General features: G+C 50.2%; 1 protein-coding gene across 3 annotated transcripts in view; it reads left to right on the top strand.

Moving 5' to 3' along the window:
* The window catches only part of DSCAM (DS cell adhesion molecule), a 796975-nt gene that overhangs the window by 673407 nt on the left and 108719 nt on the right, over nucleotides 1-14849 (top strand). For 2 of the 3 annotated variants that reach the window (XM_063956595.1, XM_063956594.1), the window contains one exon: nucleotides 12266-12490. In XM_063956595.1, the coding sequence (XP_063812665.1) occupies nucleotides 12266-12490 (225 nt within the window). The remainder of the gene's footprint in view (nucleotides 1-12265; nucleotides 12491-14849) is intronic. The other variant, XM_063956596.1, reaches the window with a different exon arrangement.

Below are 14849 nucleotides of genomic sequence, written 5' to 3'. Positions count from 1 at the left end.
GGATCTATTAAGGTTCAGATTTCGGCCTTATCCATTTTCTTTCAAAAGGAATTGGCCTCTCTCCCAGAAGTACAGACTTTTGTGAAGGGAGTACTGCATATTCAGCCTCCTTTTGTACCTCAGGTGGCACCTTGGGACCTTAACGTGGTGTTAAGTTTCCTTAAGTCACATTGGTTTGAACCACTTAAAACGGTGAAGTTGAAATATCTCACTTGGAAGGTGGTCATGTTGTTAGCCTTGGCTTCGGCTAGGCGAGTTTCGGAATTAGCGGCTTTATCACATAAAAGCCCCTATCTGGTTTTCCATATGGATAGAGCGGAATTGCGGACCCATCCTCAATTCCTGCCAAAAGTGGTATCATCTTTTCATATGAACCAACCTATTGTCGTGCCTGTGGCTACGCGTGACTTGGAGGATTCCAAGTCCCTTGATGTGGTCAGGGCTTTGAAAATTTACGTGGCCAGAACGGCTAGAGCAGGCATTCCCAACCACGGTCCTCAAGGCACACCAACAGTGCAGGTTTTAGTAATATCCAGGCTGCAGCACAGATGGTTACATCAAAATAACTGAGCTACTAATAAGGTCACCTGTGCTGAAGCCTGGATATCATTAAAACCTGCACTGTTAGTGTGCCTTGAGGACCGTGGTTGGGAATGCCTGGGCTAGAGTAAGGAAGACAGAAGCCCTGTTTGTCCTGTATGCAGCCAACAAGGTTGGCGCTCCTGCTTCAAAGCAGAATATTGCTCGCTGGTTCTGTAAAACGATTCAGCAGGCGCATTCTACGGCAGGATTGTCGTTACCAAAATCGGTCAAGGCCCATTCCACAAGGAAGGTGGGCTCTTCTTGGGCGTCTGCCCGAGGGGTCTCGGCACTACAGCTGTGCCGAGCTGCTACTTGGTCGGGGTCAAACACCTTTGCAAAGTTCTATAAGTTTGATACCCTGGCTGAGGAGGACCTTGCGTTTGCTCAGTCGGTGCTGCAGAGTCATCCGCACTCTCCCGCCCGTTTGGGAGCTTTGGTATAATCCCCATGGTCCTTACGGAGTCCCCAGCATCCTCTAGGACGTTAGAGAAAATAAGATTTTAAACCTACCGGTAAATCTTTTTCTCGTAGTCCGTAGAGGATGCTGGGCGCCCGTCCCAAGTGCGGACTACTTCTGCAAGACTTGTATATAGTTATTGCTTACATAAGGGTTATGTTATAGTATTATCGGTTTTGGACCGATGCTATGTTGTTTTTTCATACTGTTAACTAGATAGTATATCACAAGTTATACGGTGTGAATGGTGTGGGCTGGTATGAATCTTGCCCTTGGATTAACTAAAATCCTTTCCTCGTACTGTCCGTCTCCTCTGGGCACAGTTTCTCTAACTGAGGTCTGGAGGAGGGGCATAGAGGGAGGAGCCAGTGCACACCCAGATCCAAAGTCTTTCTTAAAGTGCCCATGTCTCCTGCGGAGCCCGTCTATCCCCATGGTCCTTACGGAGTCCCCAGCATCCTCTACGGACTACGAGAAAAAGATTTACCGGTAGGTTTAAATTCTTATTTTTTTCCATGTCGACCTATTGCAGGTGTTAACCAATTGGTGTCAACCTTTTTAGTGTCGACCTGAAGTCCGGATACCACGCAGTAATACCGCTTGGCGCGTCCTTAGGCTCTTCTACCATCAGTCGCACCATTGAAACTTGCAGCAGCCCTATGTCAGAGTATGGGCTCCTATGTCCGCAGTCTAGCATTCGTGTTTGCAACCACTTTCACCACCACGTCTTATAATACGCACATAAGACGGACCATCTCTGTGCGAGCGCTAAGACACCTTTCCGTTACCGCCCAGGAATGCCCGTTGCATTTATAATTAACTTTAATCACAACTGCGTCTCTGGGCCTAAGTCATGTTTGTATGGAATGGCACAGCTGCTAGGGAGCGGTTGTGCAATTCCGTGTAACTAAACTTCAAATGCAGCCGGAGGCGCCTGTAGGAGAAGGACTGCAGGACACAGACGCTTCCTGTTTGCATTAGTGAGGCTCCGAGTGATGCGTCTGGGGATGTTTTTAGGGGTGTAGTATGGTATGCCGGGCTCCCGGCGACCAGCATACCGGCGCCGGGAGCCCGACCGCCGGCATACCGACAGCGTGGCGAGCGCAAATGAGCCCCTTGTGGGCTCGCTGCGCTCGCCACGCCGTGGGCACGGTGGCGCGCCACACTATTTATTCTCCCTCCAGGGGGGTCGTGGACCCCCACGAGGGAGAATATCTGTCGGTGTGTCGGGATTCCGGCGCCGGTATACTGTGCGCCGGGATCCCGACATTCGGCAACCTGAAGACCACCCGTTTTTAGGAACCAGTCAGCCTGCATAAGCTGAAGCTTACTCAGGCTGCCCGTGAGATCCGGGCACCTGGTTCCAGGAAGTGTGTCGCCAGCGACGCAGACCCTGGGGTGACAAAATTCTGCAGCACGCCAATTATGCTGCAGCTGACGGGGGGCTGCGAGCAATATCGTAAGAGAGCGGGTCTTGTGCCTGCGCATCCCCACACCATCGGTCTTATGTACAAATCTGAATTCGGCCCACTGTATGGACCCAATCAGGACACATGCATGCGCAGTAACAAAGCATTGCTGCACTGCATCGGACATTAGCAGCGCATACAGTACATCTCTGAATCATGCCGCCCTATGTGTGTATGTAAGTACCTTGCAATAGTGCAACAGCAGGGCTTCTGTATGCTCATAGTTAGCCTATGGCCCAGATTTATCAAGCCTCAGAGAGTTATAAATTGCACAGTGATAAAGTACCAAACAATCAGCTCCTAACTGCCATGTTACAGGCTGTGGGGCAGATGTATTAACCTGGAGAAGGCATAAGGAAGTGATAAACCAGTGATAAGTGCAAGGTGATAAACACACCAGCCAGTCAGCTCCATTACGTAAATTAACAGTTAGGAGCTGATTGGCTGGTGCGTTTATCACCTTGCACTTATCACTGGTTTATCACTTCCTTATGCCTTCTACAGGTTAATACATCTGCCCCAGTGTTTGAAAAATGACAGTTAGGAGCTGATTGGTTGGTACTTTATCACCATGTTATTTGTCACTCTCCTAGGCTTGATAAATCTGGGCCATAGTATGTTTACAAACATTTACAAACCTGCTTCTCCCGCACACAACTTTTAAACAAGCATCTTGATGCGGACATTATTAGGTGCCATCACATCCTGTGTAAGTGTCACCTATTCATGGCCAGGTCTCTGGTGACTAGGGAGCGGGGTGTGATGAATATTGGGCATTGCCACCACTAGTTAGCAGTCTGACAGTTCCAGTTCCCTAGTAACTAACATCAAAGGGTGTGGAACATAGGTACATTCATTAGGTTATTATTCCTCCTGTCTCCCTGATGGTTCCAGCCACCCACCGGCAGAATTTGGGGCGCTTTAGGCTATTTCAGGAGACGAGAATGAATGAATAAGTCATGATGATTGCTTTGTTCACTGTAGCCTGGGATGAGACGATTTATTTTTAGAGAATAGCGATGCCCTGTCAAGATTTTGTTTTCTTCTCCTGAGAAGAGGAAATATATTTTCCCCTCCGCTGGCAGATAGCATCAAAGGGAATCTGCTGATATGTCACACGTTGAATAGCGTTCGCTGTTTTCTCCCTTGATAAGGGTCTGTTTAGGTGTCTGATATCTCGCATTCGTGGTCACGAATCATTACGATTGGTTGTGAATCCGACAAACGAGTATGGCATTTTGATCATGTGTCTTTTATAGGAGCATGTCAGGGGGGTTTATTTACCCTAATTCTGTCATCAGTCATCTGTCATCAGTCTGTCATCTACTGTCGACAGCGAAAGCAGCCGGGCCTGTGATCTCTGAGCATGCTATATCCACCCTCATCGCTTTGTGTTCCATAATCACTTGCGGCAAATCCGCCTTTGTCATTCAATTGTCTAATATATGTTTTACTGTATTTGTCATACGTATAATGATATATCCACCTCCTTGGCTATTTTGTTTTGAGTATATAGTGAAATATAGACAACAAAGTGTCTTTTTCTCAAATAAAATCCACTTGCTATTTACAAACACTGGTCACCATCATTCTGTAGCATTTGCACTGTACAACTCCAATCAGCCTTTTCTATAGATCTGTATCTATACTTCCCTGTGTTGATATTTTCTGGGCTCTGTGATGTCCGTATAGAACTAAGGAGGTCATTCTGACCTGATCGCACATTGCCGTTTATCACAGGGCAGAAGTGTGCATGCCGTTGCCCAGCGATCGCCTCTGCCTGTTTGACAGGCAGAGTCGTTCGCTGGGCGGGAGGTGGCAGAACGGCGTCGTCTGGCTGCATTTTGTGGGTGCGGTCCGGCCAGCACAGGCGTGGCTGGATCGTGCGGGGGGCGGGCCGCAGCGGCTGCGTGACTTCGCAGGCCGTAGTGGCTGCGTGACGTCACACCCCGCAGCCGCCGCTGTGCGATGCTTTTGTACTTGTGTGTGTGTGGGGGGGGGGGGGAGCAGGGACTGACATGCGGGGCGGGCTAGCCCTGTGCTGGGCGTCCCCCCGCATGTCAGTGTGCCTGATCTTAGCTACAATGAACTCTGAATCACCCCCTAAGTACATGTGCGTTTCTTGGAACTCAAGAAAATAGGAATCTGTTCCATGACACTTTTTTTCTCTCCCTGGCAATGGTAAATACTGAGTTATAATAGTACGACAGACATAATATTACACTAAGAGGCAGATTCAGTGAACTGTACAGTTCTGTTGGAACCTTAGGCAGTGTGCACAGGGCTGTCATCAGGGGGGGACTGCTGGGACTCCAGTCCTGGTCCGAGACCATGGCGGTGGTGTGGAGTGGAGTACACCGCAGGCTACTATAGAGGGACAGCGCTGGCAGCATTTTGAATTTGGAGCCGGCCACAAGCCAATCAGAGCTCGCAGACCAGCAGCTAGTCAAGAGAGGCCGCTGGGCTCTGATTGGATCGCGGCCAGCTCCAAATTTGAAATACTGCCAGTGTTGTCCCTCTGTAGCTGTCTGCTCGGGACTCCTTACCTGTGCTGCTGCTGTGGTGCCAGCCTGCTGCGGTCATACTGAGGGGCGCCACCTGATGGCCTGCTTCCTTCTCCCTGAACCAGCCCCCAGAATGGTAAGATGTGGGGGCTGCAGGGAGAGAGCGGAATGTGAGGAGGGGTGGGGTTGGGCCCTGCCTATTCTGCAGTCTCATGCAGGTAAAACCTTGCTTATGATTTATTCTTTGGCTCCACCTCCATGGGGCAGGAGCAGAAATACTGCAAGCAAAGTTTTCCTGCTCTAATACCCCATGTAGTGTTAGCGCTTTGGGATAACACAGACTTCAGTGGACTTTTTGTGAGGCTACACCTGTTTTGGGTGACTGGCAGCAGGTATAAGCTTCCAGTAGAGATATTAGGGACCAGAAAAGGGCAGTAATCCGTAGCCACTGATTAGTAGGTGTGTGTGATTGTAGCATGGCCATTTGTGAAGCTGATTCATACATACATTCTCTCATATGTGCAAGATATAATCAAAACTGTATTTAATTCTGTAAAACCCGTGGGCTGTAAGACATGCATGCTCCACAATTGTCAGACTTCATAATATACAGTAGTCGGCCATTAATGTATTGTTGTAACGCTAATGAAAGTGCAGCGGTTGCTAAGCATTTGTTATTTATGCATCGTTTCATTAGGTTATAATGTAATTCTATATCTTTATCCACTTCTGTTAATGTCTGATTGTTTTCTACCCACACTAACGCTATATCACAATGCAAGATCAAACCGTGGCGTTCCACCCTTCTACATTCTGAGTTCTATTGTCTCGCTGGTTACGTGGATCTTGGGACTTGCAGAGTTTGATATTTGGGGAGGTGCTCTTTGTATTCTTTTCATTCAGAGCAGGAGGGGGGGGGGGGGTTGTTCTGCTGCTGCGTGGCTGACCTGAGTATTATAGGAATGTGACTGTAGTGATTCTAAACTTTAAAGAAACATTCTCTCAACATTTCATACTTCAGAAGCACGAAGATAAAATGCTTTACTCAGTGTTACAGTAACGTCACCCTGCAGCTTTGCTAAGAAGACTAAAAAATATAGTATTATCATCCTATGCAGAGCCGGCCCTAACCAATATGATGCCCTAGGCAAGATTTTGTCTGGTGCCCCCTAGCACTGCTTCTAGTTCTGCAGGAGATGCCTGGCATGAGTCAGCTGGCAGCTCTGCTAACGTTGGGCACCTTTTGTTTATGAAAATGCATCTTATTTGCATTACTATGTGGCTAGGACGCACAAGCAGCTTCTGCTGATTAAAATTATATGCAGCATGCCTATATTCTGTGTGTGACTGCGTACAAAATGCTACATTACAGTGATTTCCAGGAATACACTGCAACGTAGCATTTCGTATGCAGATACAGCCGCAGTCACACACAGAATATAGGCATGCCGCATATCATTTTAATCAGCAGAAGCTGCTGGTGCCCCTAAGCATACCAAATGTCCCAAGGCATTTGCCTATGCCTAAAGCCGGCTCTGCTCTTATGTCAAGTGGACAGTGACCTGATGATGTCTGGTACAAAACAAAAAAATTAAATTAGAGATTAGAATCATTTTAGCTATTCATATACCACTGGCCACGAATCCACCGCACAGAACTTTGTTTATGCTAAGAAATCTGACAAGATGTCAGTCACTGTATAGCGGATCTGTTAGAGAAACATCTCCCTCCTGACAAGGGACCCTGCTGCTTAGGGCCGAGTAGATTTGATGGACACATTTACTCAATTAAAATGAAAGTCAAGGGTGTAGCCACCATAAGTGCAGGGAGTGCAGCCGCTATGGGGCCCGGAGCTGAGAGGGGCCACCTTCCCTGTCACAGTTACATGTGTTATATACAAGGGTGTAGCTACATTAGGTGCAGGGAGTGCAGCTGCTATGGGGCCCAGAGCTGAGATGGGCCACCTTCCCTGTCACAGTTCCATGTGTTATATACAGGGTGTATCTACCATAGGTGCAGGGAGTGCAGCTGCTATGGGGCCCAGAGCTGAGAGGGGCCTCCTTCCCTGTCACAGTTACATGTGTTATATACAGGGTGTAGCTACCATAGGTGCAGGGAGTGCAGCTGCTATGGGGCCCAGAGCTGAGAGGGGCCACCTTCCCTGTCACAGTTACATGTGTTATATACAGGGTGTATCTACCATAGGTGCAGGGAGTGCAGCTGCTATGGGGTCCAAAGCTGAGAGGGGCCACCTTCCCTGTCACAGTTCCATGTGTTATATACAGGGTGTATCTACCATAGGTGCAGGGAGTGCAGCTGCTATGGGGTCCAGAGCGGAGAGGGGCCACCTTCCCTGTCACAGTTCCATGTGTTATATACAGGGTGTATCTATCATAGGTGCAGGGAGTGCAGCTGCTATCGGGCCCAGAGCTGAGAGGGGCCACCTTCCCTGTCACAGTTACATGTGTTATATACAGGGTGTAGCTACCATAGGTGCAGGGAGTGCAGCTGCTATGGGGCCCAGAGCTTAGAGGGGCCACCTTCCCTGTCACAGTTCCATGTGTTATATACAGGGTGTAGCTACCATAGGTACAGGGAGTGCAGCTGCTATGGGGCCCAGAGCTGAGAGGGGCCACCTTCCCTGTCACAGTTACATGTGTTATATACAAGGGTGTAGCTACCATAGGTGCAGGCAGTGCAGCTGCTATGGGACCCAGAGCTGAGAGGGGCCACCTTCCCTGTCACAGTTACATGTGTTATATACAGGGTGTAGCTACCATAGGTGTAGGGAGTGCAGCTGCTATGGGGCCCAGAGCTGAGAGGGGCCACCTTCCCTGTCACAGTTACATGTGTTATATACAAAGGCGTAGCTACCATAGGTGCAGGGACTGCAACTGCTATGGGGCCCAGAGCTGAGAGGGGCCAATCTTCCCTGTCACAGATACATGTGTTATATACAGGGCGTAGCTACCATAGGTGCAGGGAGTGCAGCTGCTATGGGGCCCAGAGCTGAGATGGGCCACCTTCCTTGTCACAGTTCCATGTGTTATATACAGGGTGTATCTACCATAGGTGCAGGGAGTGCAGCTGCTATGGGGTCCAGAGCTGAGAGAGGCCACCTTCCCTGTCACAGTTACATGTGTTATATACAAGGGTGTATCTACCATAGGTGCAGGGAGTGCAGCTGCTATGGGGCCCAGAGCTGAGAGGGGCCACCTTCCCTGTCACAGTTACATGTGTTATATACAAGGGTGTAGCTACCATAGGTGCAGGGAGTGCAGCTGCTATGGGGCCCAGAGCTGAGAGGGGCCACCTTCCCTGTCACAGTTCCATGTGTTATATACAGGGTGTATCTACCATAGGTGCAGGGAGTGCAGCTGCTATGGGGCCCAGAGCTGAGAGGGGCCACCTTCCCTGTCACAGTTCCATGTGTTATATACAGGGTGTATCTACCATAGGTGCAGGGAGTGCAGCTGCTATGGGGTCCAGAGCTGAGAGGGGCCACCTTCCCTGTCACAGTTCCATGTGTTATGTACAGGGTATATCTACCATAGGTGCAGGGAGTGCAGCTGCTATGGGGCCCAGAGCTGAGAGGGGCCACCTTCCCTGTCACAGTTCCATGTGTTATATACAGGGTGTAGCTACCATAGGTGCAGGGAGTGCAGCTGCTATGGGGCCCAGAGCTTAGAGGGGCCACCTTCCCTGTCACAGTTCCATGTGTTATATACAGGGTATAGCTACCATAGGTGCAGGGAGTGCAGCTGCTATGGGGTCCAGAGCTGAGAGGAGCCACCTTCCCTGTCACAGTTACATGTGTTATATACAAGGGTGTAGCTACCATAGGTGCAGGGAGTGCAGCTGCTATGGGGCCCAGAGCTGAGAGGGGCCACCTTCCCTGTCACAGTTCCATGTGTTATATACAGGGTGTAGCTACCATAGGTGCAGGGAGTGCAGCTGCTATAGGGCCCAGAGCTGAGAGGGGCCACCTTCCCTGTTACAGTTCCATGTGTTATATACAGGGTGTAGCTACCATAGGTGCAGGGAGTGCAGCTGCTATGGGGTCCAGAGCTGAGAGGGGCCACCTTTACTGTCACAGTTACATGTGTTATATACAAGGGTGTAGCTACCATAGGTGCATGCAGTGCAACTGCTATGGGGCCCAGAGCTGAGAGGGGCCACCTTCCCTTTCACAGTTCCATGTGTTATATACAGGGTGTATCTACCATAGGTGCAGGGAGTGCAGCTGCTATGGTGTCCAGAGCTGAGATGGGTCACCTTCCCTGTCACAGTTACATGTGTTATATACAAAGGCGTAGCTACCATAGGTGCAGGGAGTGCAGCTGCTATGGGGCCCAGAATGAGAGGGGCCAATCTTCCCTGTCACAGATACATGTTTTATATACAGGGCGTAGCTACCATAGGGGCAGGGAGTGCAGCTGCTATGGGGCCCAGAGCTGAGATGGGCCACCTTCCTTGTCACAGTTCCATGTGTTATATACAGGGTGTATCTACCATAGGTGCAGGGAGTGCAGCTGCTATGGGGTCCAGAGCTGAGAGAGGCCACCTTCCCTGTCACAGTTACATGTGTTATATACAAGGGTGTATCTACCATAGGTGCAGGGAGTGCAGCTGCTATGGGGCCCAGAGCTGAGAGGGGCCACCTTCCCTGTCACAGTTACATGTGTTATATACAAGGGTGTAGCTACCATAGGTGCAGGGAGTGCAGCTGCTATGGGGCCCAGAGCTGAGAGGGGCCACCTTCCCTGTCACAGTTACATGTGTTATATACAGGGTGTATCTACCATAGGTGCAGGGAGCGCAGCTGCTATGGGGCCCAGAGCTGAGAGGGGCCACCTTCCCTGTCACAGTTCCATGTGTTATATACAGGGTGTATCTACCATAGGTGCAGGGAGTGCAGCTGCTATGGGGTCCAGAGCTGAGAGGGGCCACCTTCCCTGTCACAGTTCCATGTGTTATGTACAGGGTATATCTACCATAGTGCAGGGAGTGCAGCTGCTATGGGGCCCAGAGCTGAGAGGGGCCACCTTCCCTGTCACAGTTCCATGTGTTATATACAGGGTGTAGCTACCATAGGTGCAGGGAGTGCAGCTGCTATGGGGCCCAGAGCTTAGAGGGGCCACCTTCCCTGTCACAGTTCCATGTGTTATATACAGGGTGTAGCTACCATAGGTACAGGGAGTGCATCTGCTATGGGGCCCAGAGCTGAGAGGGGCCACCTTCCCTGTCACAGTTACATGTGTTATATACAAGGGTGTAGCTACCATAGGTGCAGGCAGTGCAGCTGCTATGGGACCCAGAGCTGAGAGGGGCCACCTTCCCTGTCACAGTTCCATGTGTTATATACAGGGTGTAGCAACCATAGGTGCAGGGAGTGCAGCTGCTATGGGGCCCAGAGCTGAGAGGGGCCAATCTTCCCTGTCACAGATACATGTGTTATATACAAAGGCGTAGCTACCATAGGTGCAGGGAGTGCAGCTGCTATGGGGCCCAGAGCTGAGAGGGGCCACCTTCCCTGTCACAGTTACATGTGTTATATACAAAGGCGTAGCTACCATAGGTGCAGGGAGTGCCGCTGCTATGGGGCCCAGAGCTGAGAGGGGCCACCTTCCCTGTCACAGTTCCATGTGTTATATACAGGGTATAGCTACCATAGGTGCAGGGAGTGCCGCTGCTATGGGGTCCAGAGCTGAGAGGGGCCACCTTCCCTGTCACAGTTACATGTGTTATATACAAGGGTGTAGCTACCATAGGTGCAGGGAGTGCAGCTGCTATGGGGCCCAGAGCTGAGAGGGGCCACCTTCCCTGTCACAGTTCCATGTGTTATATACAGGGTGTAGCTACCATAGGTGCAGGGAGTGCAGCTGCTATAGGGCCCAGAGCTGAGAGGGGCCACCTTCCCTGTTACAGTTCCATGTGTTATATACAGGGTGTAGCTACCATAGGTGCAGGGAGTGCAGCTGCTATGGGGTCCAGAGCTGAGAGGGGCCACCTTTACTGTCACAGATACATGTGTTATATACAAGGGTGTAGCTACCATAGGTGCATGCAGTGCAACTGCTATGGGGCCCAGAGCTGAGAGGGGCCACCTTCCCTTTCACAGTTCCATGTGTTATATACAGGGTGTATCTACCATAGGTGCAGGGAGTGCAGCTGCTATGGTGTCCAGAGCTGAGATGGGTCACCTTCCCTGTCACAGTTACATGTGTTATATACAAAGGCGTAGCTACCATAGGTGCAGGGAGTGCAACTGCTATGGGGCCCAGAGCTGAGAGGGGCCAATCTTCCCTGTCACAGATACATGTGTTATATACAGGGCGTAGCTACCATAGGTGCAGGGAGGGATTGCAGCTGCTATGGGGTCCAGAGCTGAGAGGGGCCCATCTTCCCTGTCACAGTTACATGTGTTATATACAAGGGTGTAGCTACCATAGGTGCAGGGAGTGCAGCTGCTATGGCATCCAGAGCTGAGAGGGGCCACCTTCCCTGTCACAGTTACATGTGTTATATACAAGGGTGTAGCTACCATAGGTGCAGGGAGTGCAGCTGCTATGGGGTCCAGAGCTGAGAGGGGCCACCTTCCCTGTCACAGTTACATGTGTTATATACAGGGTGTAGCTACCATAGGTGCAGGGAGTGCAGCTGCTATGGGGTCCAGAGCTGAGAGGGGCCACCTTCCCTGTCAAAGTTACATGTGTTATATACATTCTCTTTTACCGTTGGGCGGTACATATGGGCCCTTACAAACTTTTGACTTGGGGTCTACAGTATATATAGTTATGCCCTTGGACTTGCTCATTTTAATGTGGTATAAAATGAATAGGAGGGCAGTATGTTACACAATATGAACTGGGAACACTATGTCATTATGTGAATTGGGGGTACTGTGTTGCATAATGTGTACTGGCAGCCCTACACGGTGACATAAAGTGAAGTAAAGCACTGCTATGGTTCAGAAAATGAACATCTGCTGCGGAGAGGTGTCTGGCATCATTACTTACAGTATACATAGATACCAGTCCATGCCATCATGCCCAAATTCATTACTGCTTTTGCGTCTATTAACTTTATGATAAACCATGAAAGAGCCAGTAACATATGAAACGGATGTGTACCTGCTTTTTCCATATATTTATGTGATTTTACGCAATAACTCAGTTTACCGCTGCCGCTGTCTGTATTACATATCCACCACTAATAATCAACCTTTTGTTTTATTTTCCCCCGTCTGGCAGGTTACATCCTTCAGTACTCGGAGGACAACAGTGAGCAGTGGGGCAGTTTCCCCATCAGCCCCAGTGAACGTTCCTATCGCTTGGAAAACCTGAAATGCGGCACATGGTATAAATTTACCCTAACGGCCCAGAATGGAGTGGGACCGGGGCGCATCAGTGAGATCATAGAGGCAAAAACCCTTGGGAAAGGTACTGGAGTCTTGTCCTGCCCATCCAATGCAGGAAGTAATTATAAGTTATCAAGTTACTTTTTTATTTTATTTCTCAATGGCACCAAATCTTGTGTTTGTGAAAGTGCTCATTTGTTTCTCTAGCAGGTGTCAGAAGCCACATATGTGACTGATTACTACTTACCTACACTGGGAACGGAATGCAGTTTAGGGAACATTGGGGGTCATTCCGAGTTGATCGCACGCTAGCTATTTTTAGCAGCCGTGCAAACGCATAGTCGCCGCCCACGGGGGAGTGTATTTTCGCTTTGCAAGTGTGCGACCGCCTGTGCAGCCGAGCTCTGCAAAAACATTTTGTGCAGTTTCAGATTAGGCCTGAACTTACTCAGCCCTTGCGATCACTTCAGTCTTTTTGGTCAGTTGACACTCATAAACGCCCTCTTTCTGTCAGTCTCCTTGCGATCGGCTGTGTGAATGGATTCTTCGTTAAATCCATCGCTCAGCAATGATCCGCATTGTACCCGTACGACGCGTGTGCGCACTGCGGTGCATGCGCAGTAGAGACCTGATCGCAGCGGAAATCGGCAGCGTGCGATCAACTCGGAATGAACCCCTCAAGGATGTGTAAGCAAAACGGGCCAAAGGTACTTCATAAATAGGGGTTGCTGTAGTAAGCAGTGTAAAGAGTGGGGAAGAGGACAAGTGCCCATATCAACCAACCAACCAACCAACCAGCTTGGAGGTAGCATTTATCAAGTACATTCTGTAAAATGATAGGTAGAATCTGATTGGTTGCTATGAGCAACTTCTCTGGTCATTTTCTTCACTCTTTACACTTACCTGTGAGGCCCTTGCGCTCCTTTTTGAAGAGAACAATCCATTGCCACCACAGTCATGGAAAAGAGAAAGAGCCAAGTAGTGGTGTCAACCTCACCAGTAGCAGATCTTGCCACGGGCAAGCAGGACTTTTGCCCGGGGCGCCGCCTTCCGGAGGGCGCCGGCGCCATCCGGAGGGCACCGCACCGTGGCAAGATCCGCCACTACTGCCCGCTGTGTCCCCCGTCCGCCTCCGCTGCCGTCCCCGTCCGCTGCCGTCCCCGTCCGCCTCCTGTGAAGGGAACTAGACGCTATGCGTCTAGTTTCCCTTCGTGGAGAGTAACTTTGCTGAGCGGTGCGCGATGACGTCATCGCGCACCGCACAACAAAGGTCCTCTCCACGAAGGGAACTAGACGCATAGCGTCTAGTTTCCCTTCGTGGAGAGGACCTTTTGCTGTGCGGTGCGCGATGACGTCATCGCGCACCGCTCAGCATTCAAGCGGCGCTAGCAATGTACAGGGGGGCGTAACTGACCACGCCCCCTGTGTTAGGACACGCCCCTTTTCCTGCCCGGGGCGCAGAGCGCCCTTGAACCGGCCCTGAACCTCACAGATCTTCCCCTCCTCAGATCACGTTCTTCATCTACCTACCGTCACTGGCAGCAAGAGGGAGGGGTGGATTCTAATTACCTGGGCCCAGGCTTGCTCAACTGCCCCCCCTCCCCCTCCTGAGTATACTCACCTTCACATGATAAACTGGTCCCTCAACCACTTCTGGCGCCATCTTCCCTGTGACATCTTCAGGAAGATGGCCCCGCACATTGAAAGCAAAATGGACTATGGAGAGTCTTTGCTCTTTAGTGCACATGCGCCATCTTCCCAAATATCACTGGGAAGATGGCGCCGGCCAAGGAGGGGGGGGACTTGCTTCTCAGAGCAAGCAAGTTAGGAAGTGATTACCCTTCCCACACCTCCCTACATCCCCTCTGGATTCGAATGGCGCCCCTGTGGAGCGCGAAGCGGCCCTACAATTAATATTATTTTAAATGTCATTTATTTTAGGGGACATGAACATACCTCCTTTTATGCCACGCCCCCATACCAGTACCGGGGCCATGCGTGGCTCTCTACGGCCCTGCCTACCATATCTACTGGAAAAACATGAAGATTTGTCTAAAGAGATCATTCTTATTGTAAAGTGCCTCCCCCACACACACACACACACACCGCAAAGGCAGTCACATGGGTCCTCCTTAGAACACAGCGGATCAGATTTCCGCAATTCAGTCGCTCGATTTAAAATCAGCAGTTTTTCGAAAGGCAGAACCAGGCTGGTAATGTAAATGGCTGAAATCTCACGGCTGCCTGTGCCTGGCATTTACCGCTACTGTGACCTCTGTAAGAGGTCATCTACCCTTTGATGGGAACTTTTGGTATAATAAATAACAGGAATGCAAGGAATCAGCTGCGACCCTGATAGCACTCCCTGACTCCCAGTAATAAGACTGTGTTACTCTTACACCTCTCTCTATCTGCAGCTCCGCATTACATGCCTACAATACAAGGACTTAGTGATGGATGGGGTGTAAGCAGCCACG

The sequence above is a fragment of the Pseudophryne corroboree genome, chromosome 2, assembly GCF_028390025.1.
Source record: "Pseudophryne corroboree isolate aPseCor3 chromosome 2, aPseCor3.hap2, whole genome shotgun sequence".
Taxonomy (NCBI): Eukaryota; Metazoa; Chordata; class Amphibia; order Anura; family Myobatrachidae; genus Pseudophryne; species Pseudophryne corroboree.
The sequence above is the reverse complement of the archived record's forward strand: the minus strand, read 5'-3'. Positions and strand labels throughout refer to the sequence as shown.